The sequence below is a fragment of the Tasmannia lanceolata genome, unplaced genomic scaffold (assembly GCF_043159265.1).
Source record: "Tasmannia lanceolata isolate RefF3 unplaced genomic scaffold, GAP_Taslan_0.1 ptg000008l, whole genome shotgun sequence".
Lineage (NCBI taxonomy): Eukaryota > Viridiplantae > Streptophyta > Magnoliopsida > Canellales > Winteraceae > Tasmannia > Tasmannia lanceolata.
The window spans coordinates 15,083,812-15,090,705 of NW_027518685.1; the positions used below are offsets into that span (position 1 = coordinate 15,083,812).

The following is a 6,894-nucleotide window of genomic DNA, read 5'->3' on the forward strand; positions in this document are numbered from 1 at the left end:
CCTCCTCAACCCTACAAATCCCCTCCCCAAATTCCTCTTTAAATACTCTGACACTCTCTCAGGCCCTCCTCTCCTTTCGTTTTCTTCAGATCTAAAGTCTCCTCAAAATTATTAAATGCCTCTCTCTCTCTCTCTCACTCACACACACACACACACCACCTTTCCATGGCATTGCTTTTGATCCCGCCACCCGATCTCTCCTTTTCCTTCCATCTCCTTTTTCCGCTCCCAGTGATCTTGACTGGAGAAACGTCCTTCCAATCACTCCGACTCAAGCAACTCAACAAGCCTCCCCTCGTAATATTAATGTAGCCCTCCAACTCTCTCTCTCTCTCTCTCTCATGCAAGATGTGATGTTACATTGAACACGAGGCAAGGTACATTAATGAATTTAATGTTAGAACCTCTCTCTCTCTGACCCTATATATATGTAGGCTATATATATTTACAGCACCATTGTTTGTTAATTGCACTAACTCACTTTGTCTTTTATTATCTAACAAGCTCTCTCTCTTTCTCATGCAACAGCTAGCCCAGAAATGCCTTTCTCTGATGGTCCCTTCGAATCCCTTAGAAATGATTTGGTAACCGAGAGTGGAACCAAGAGTAGAACCAAACAAATAGCATTTTCCCACGTTAGCAATCCATTCCTTTTTTGGCTTTTTAATTCTTTGAAATGGCAAAACTACCCTCCTATGCCATGTGGCGTCAAACGATTTGTTCGGTTCCACTTTCAGCTTAGCACTCGCAACAATTAAAAACAGAAAAGACAAGGTCAGTTTGTGCAATTATAAAAATATGGTAGTACCAATGGATTTGTATCGCAGAGGGCATTTCGCAGCTGTTGCATGAGAGTGCAGCCAGCAGTTCCGCAAAATGCCTTCCCATCCCCAATGGTCCCCAGCAAACCCCATATCAGTAATCTATATATATTGGGTGATGATAAATTCGCCCCCCTTTAAAAGAGGGTATGTGGCATACGTAAAACTTTTTTTTTAACGTTTGAAGGGGTGCGAAAGTGTATATTTCTTCTTCGTGGACATGTAGCAATTCAAAAATGAACGTTAGAAAGACTCTCTCTCTCTCGCTAAAAGTAGAAATTGAATGTTACATAGCATCCGTTTCCCTTTCACGTAAGATGTGATGGTACATTGAACATAAAGTATTAGTAATTACTTTCATTCATTTATAAGCTTTACAATGAACATAAATGCCACAACTCCTTTTCATGTAATTAAGATGTGTCATACACTGAAATAGATATGGTGGCAGAGGAATTAAGATTGGCATGCACTGAACGTAAAGGTCGTACAAGTCCCTTTACCTATAAATGGCACGATGGATTGGTGAATGATCTAACATGTCCATCAGGTGGGGCCCATTTTGTCATATTGGCTGTTCTAGCCTCTTCAATCTGAACCGTAGATTATATTCTAGTTAAATTTTCCAATTACAATCTACCAATCAGAATCCTAAGATTGTGTGATTGCTGCATTCTTAGAATCACAATCTACCAAATTTCCAATTTTCATGGTTGGGGCAGAATTAGAATACCATCTCTTGGTGCAGGAAACGGATTCCAACATTTCCCCCCTTATGGCACGTTTGGGTTCAAATGTGTGAATAAGGCAAAAATCAAAATTGGATGCTGATTCTGGCAATCCAAACACAAGTAACAAATCTACAGTACAATCCTCAATATTAAAAGTAAATCACAAGATCCTACTTGTTTTATTAAACCCTCCGGTCTGTAGAGAGACAGTACATTATATAAACATCAGTAGATTGGAGTGTTATAGGATCATCCTTGGGAGATGATTTCCTGGGGGGAGTATGGTGTTGTGGCCCAACAAATGAACGGTTTGGATCGTCCCAAGAAATGGGCCCCACTCTACTTTTGGAAAAGTGCTGGACTTCTCATAAAACCACCTCCCCTTTTACGGTCAACGATAAAAGACAATTTGTTTGGGTCCTACAAGGGTCGTATAAGTGTCATATGTTTAGGAGGGAATGTAGGTGAAATCAAGATTGTTGAGCTTATAGAACAACCTGACGCAACTCAGACACCCCCCCCTGAGTATGAAAAAGAAGACCAAAATTAACAATTTAGTGGCAGAATCCTAATAGATCAAGGGCCTAGATCGTCCAATCAAGGTGCTCTCAACGGCATTTTGCTGGACTTATGGTTATTCAGATCAACATATTCCTCCTACAATATTAATTGCAAAATGATAACCTAGATGAAGTGAACATTAGTAGTCCCCAACGTTAATTGATCAGACAGTATATTTCATACACAATAATCTGTATTTTTATCATCAATGGTCCAGATTGAACAACAGAAAATACATATTATTAGATGTTACGTACGATTGCACAGTTGGTATCATCTATTGGCCACAGAAGATCTAAACCAAACCCTATGCAATGACCGTTCAGATCAATCAAAGGTAGGCTCAATTATGCCGTAGGTCTGCCTCATTGTATTACAATGAGTTAGCACCCTAATTCAAGTTTTCCCAAGTCTTCATTGAAATATAAACTAGCCAATCACTCAAAAAAATTCCTTCTTTGGCTCATTTTTTGGAGATTCATACTGTACGTTCATAAGGCGGAGCCCAGATTGCTGATATCTTATGGTTCATCTGGTGGGACCGCCCTGAATGAATGTTCCGGGTATCAGACCGTTATTGTACTTGTTTTGTCTTGATGGCCCAAACATCATTCCCGCATGTTCGGCCCAAACTTGCTATGACTCTTTATATTAGAATGTGTCTCTATTTGTATGTAACTAGCACCGTGCCAAGTGCAATTCACGGAGCTTTACTAATGTTTTTGAGACTATACAATCGTACTAATTTAACAACTAATGTTTAAAAGAAAGGGAAATAATAGAGAAAAGTACGGAACGAGGGCCGATGTTTAGTGACAATACGGATTGCGAGCACCTTTTAAAACAAGAACAAAAAATGGGCTAATCTTCAAAATCGGGTTGGAAAAAGACCCTGATACTCTTCTGACATCAACAGAAACGTCATTCAGCCTCATTTTTCATTACTGGCTTGTTTCACAAGGTTCTTTTGGTTAGCCTGGCATTTGAACCGACAGAAGTCACAGCACCTTGGGTTCGTTTCCATCTTGGCCGTCGGAAATACCTAAAGATGGATGGATGCCTGACACGTGTTGAAATTTTTTTTGGAATGCTAGCGGCTCTATACATAGTCGGTTTGATTTGGATTGAAATCTTTCTGTGAACCCAGAGTCCTTGGGTTCCTTTCAATCTTGGTCGTCGCCAATATAAATAGACGGTCGGATCCACGACACGTGGACATCAATATGAAACGGTGGCGTCTTCTAATAATACCCCTATCTGAAACCATTATTCCCTTATCTGTAACTATTATTTCCATCGGCGTACTCATTATTTCCGTTATTCCCCTCTCTATAACCATTATTTTAATTGGCGTACTATTCATATTCCCCTCTCTGTAACCATTATTTCCATCAGCGTACCCATTATTATTATTCCCCTCTTTGTAACCATTATTTCCATCGGCGTACCCATTATTTCCGCTGGCGTACCCGTCAGTGTACCCATTATTCCCCTCTCTGTAACCATTATTTCCATCGGCGTACCAATTATTTCCTCTGATGTACCCATTATTGCCCTCTCTGTAACCATTATTTCCATCGACGTACCAATTATTTCCGCCGGCGTACCTATTATTTCCCTCTCTGTAACCATTATTTCCATCGGCGTATACATTATTTCAGCCGGCGTACCCATTATTTCCCTCTCTGTAACCATGATTTCCATCGGCGTACCCATTATTTTCCGCCGGCGTACCCATTATTTCTATCTTAGCCGTCGAAAATACCTAGAGACGGATGGATGCCTGACAATTGTTGAAAAGATAAGTGAGAAAAGATAACGTCTATCGTTCTAAGCCAAAAGATAAGTGAAAAAATATAACGTCAGTGTTCCAAAAAGTACAATAACGTTGGGGTTCCAAAAAGTTTTCCAACACGTGTCAAGATCCATCAATCTCTAGTTATTTCCGACGGCCAAGATAGAAACGAACTCAAGGTTCTCTCGGTTCAAATACACATTTAAATGAACCAAAAGAAGCCTCGTGAATCGGGCCAATTTAAGAGGCAGTATTGAAAAAGGAGGACTCTGTCGATGTCAGAAGGGTATCAGGGTTTTTGACGACCCGATTTTGACATTTAGCCCTTTTTTGTTCTTGTTTTAAAAGGTGCTCGCAATCCGTATTTTCACTAAACATCAGCCCGCACTCCGTACTTTCCTCGAAATGATATTCCCCCTCTGACGGATAAATCCCCCTCCCCCCCCTCCCTTTAACCTTATTCGTTAAGTTTTAAAGTCAAAGAAAAAAGTTGAAGGGGGGAATTTATCCTCAAGCAGTGTGTTGGAAATTAATCTTGATCACTAGATCTTGATCATCTATCAACTTGACTTTCTTGGGACTTAAGTTACTTACTTTTCTTGGGACTCAAGTCACTTATTTTCTAGGGACATAAGTAATTACTCACTTTCTTGGGACTTAGGCTATTACTTTCTTGGAAGCTTGGAAGACAAGTCTTGACCACTTTGGAATTATGTAATGCTTTTATTTTTCATGTGATAGTGTGTTAGTTGTGCTTAGGAAACCTAATAGTAATTAAGAAAAGTTAATCCCGGATTTGGAATGTAGGCCATATTTTAGACTATGTATCTTCTTCATATGTAAGTTTTTTTAGTGAAATTTGAAGGATTTTGAGTAGTACAACAACTTGGGTTACTTTTTGTGTGTGTTTGGCATCAAGAGAACAATCTTCTTATTTTAAAACTCATCTTCTCCCTCCAACCTCGTTGGTTTCATTCCAACACAGTGAAGCATTCTCATTTCTCACATTCGGGAGGGGGGAGAGATATCATTTCCCAAAAGAAATTTACATTAATTACGGGAAAAAGTTTTTTATCATTGTTTTTTATATATCATATGACATGTATCCACTGCCACATTTACAATAATCAAGTCCATAAATATTGCTGGTCATCACAAATTCCTGGTCTTCTGCCCTTGGTTCACTTCTAGCTCAATCCGAAGAGTCCTCGTCCCAAACCGTGAGAGTGGATTTTTGTCATTTTCTATGTGACAAAGGGCATTTTTGTTATATTTCATGTGATAAGGTATGTATTTTTTTGGTCTGTTTTCATGAGAAAGGGGTATTTTGGTCATTTTCTACGCGGTATCTCTAAGGTTTGTTATTCCAGTGTCTCTTCTAACAGGAGAGAGGCTGAAAGTGAGTCATGATTCAACTAGCTCTTTCTACAAAGTAGCTAAGAGAAGAGGCCTACTAGTTAGAAACTGGAAATGGAAACTGTAAAAGTTTTAGAGAGAGAATGAGAGAGGCATTGATTAAGGTATCTTATCTTTATGATAAAGTAGCTAAAAGCTGAAGTAAAATGGATCCTATCACAGAGAAAGGAAAGAGAGGGAGCAAAGGAGTCGTCATGTAGTCATATCTGTAGTAGAATTTGCTTCCAACTAGGAAATTAAAAAAAGTAGGGGAAAGAGAGAGACGTACTAGTCTAGTTTGGCAGCATACCCTAGGTCAGTTGTTTGGACTGACCACGGTCAGCAAATTTCACGGGCAGCTCCCCTCCCTTTTATGTTATAGGTTTTCAGTTTCCTTGCTTAGGTCACGGGTTTTATCTTCCCTCAACCAATTCCCGTTCTCCTTTTTTCTTCAACTCTCCCTTTATTTCAACAAACAAGCAACCTCCGTTCAAACGCCTTTCCGTTTTACTCTCTCACCTCTTCAGAGAGGAAGAGAAGTAAGAAAAAAAACCCTCTCTCTTTTCCCTTCTCTCCACCCCCCCCCCCCAAAACCCATCATCTCTAAGAAACAAAACCCTCTCTCTTTTCCCTTCTCACTCCAAAACCCATCTTCTCTTAGCAATCTTGTTCAAAGTTTTGTGTGCTATTTCTCTGTTTGATGAACTTGGTTTTTTCCAGCTAAAGCAGGACAAGTATTTTCTTAATTGGTTCTTATTTTGAGAGTGAAAGGTTTTGTTTTTTGTGTTTAGAAATGGGGATTTCAGAGAAGATTCAAGTGGAAAGTGGACTAGAATCAGAAGGAAAGAAATGGGTTATCAGTGGAATTTCATTACGAGTTCCTTTGAGACCGATAAATACCAAGGCGTTGGAGAAAGAACCTGAAAATGAAGAAGAGGAGTGTTCTACTACTACACCAAAGGCCAAAGAAGCAAGGATACCTGAGTCTAGGCCATGTCCACCTGCTCCGAGAAAGCGAAGGGCTTCTTCAAGGTGCAATTTCAATGGGGTTAGGGAGTTCTTCACTCCCCCTACAGACTTAGAATCAGTTTTTATTCGGCGGGTCCAGAGGGCTAAGTAAGTTCATATTGACAAGTGTCTAGTTACCACTCTCTCTCTTTCCATGGGGTTTAATTAGTTTGGACTTTGGAATGGAGGAGGGTTTATGTACAAAATCATAATATATGAAATGGTTTTATAGCCTAGCTTTATGAGTTTATTATGGTGATTGTATCTTTGGGTTTCTCAGGAGATCAAGATTATTTGAAATTTTCAACTAATTAAGATCATGGTGCCTTTCTTTTATCAGTTTCTTGCAGGAGGAACTATGTGTATGTATGCGTTCTTGTGTGTTTTTGTGTGCGTGTGTGTACAGGACTAAGTTTCTTAGTATCAAGGCTAGTGACAATTTCAAAAATTCAACTTCTCCCTCCCTTTCTCTCCCTCCCTCTCTCTCTAACTTTGGGTTTCTCAAAATCAAGATTAGTGACAATTTCAAGAGATCAGCAAACTCTCTCTCTCTCTCTCTCTCTCTCTCTCTCTCTCTCTCTCT

At 39.6% G+C, this 6,894-nt stretch overlaps 1 protein-coding gene across 1 annotated transcript; it reads left to right on the top strand.

Annotated features, from left to right (window-relative positions):
* The first annotated feature begins 5,509 nt into the window (after positions 1–5,509).
* LOC143883289 (cyclin-dependent protein kinase inhibitor SMR6-like) lies at positions 5,510–6,647 on the top strand. Its single transcript, XM_077386634.1, has one exon. The coding sequence runs from the start codon at positions 6,097–6,099 to the stop codon at positions 6,421–6,423; it is 327 nt and encodes a 108-aa protein (XP_077242749.1). The 5' UTR covers positions 5,510–6,096; the 3' UTR covers positions 6,424–6,647.
* The last annotated feature ends 247 nt before the right edge of the window (positions 6,648–6,894 follow it).

Excerpts from the sequence above, each read along its gene's own strand:
- LOC143883289 (XM_077386634.1), top strand. The coding sequence starts at position 6,097 with ATGGGGATTTCAGAGAAGATTCAAGTGGAAAGTGGACTAGAATCAGAA.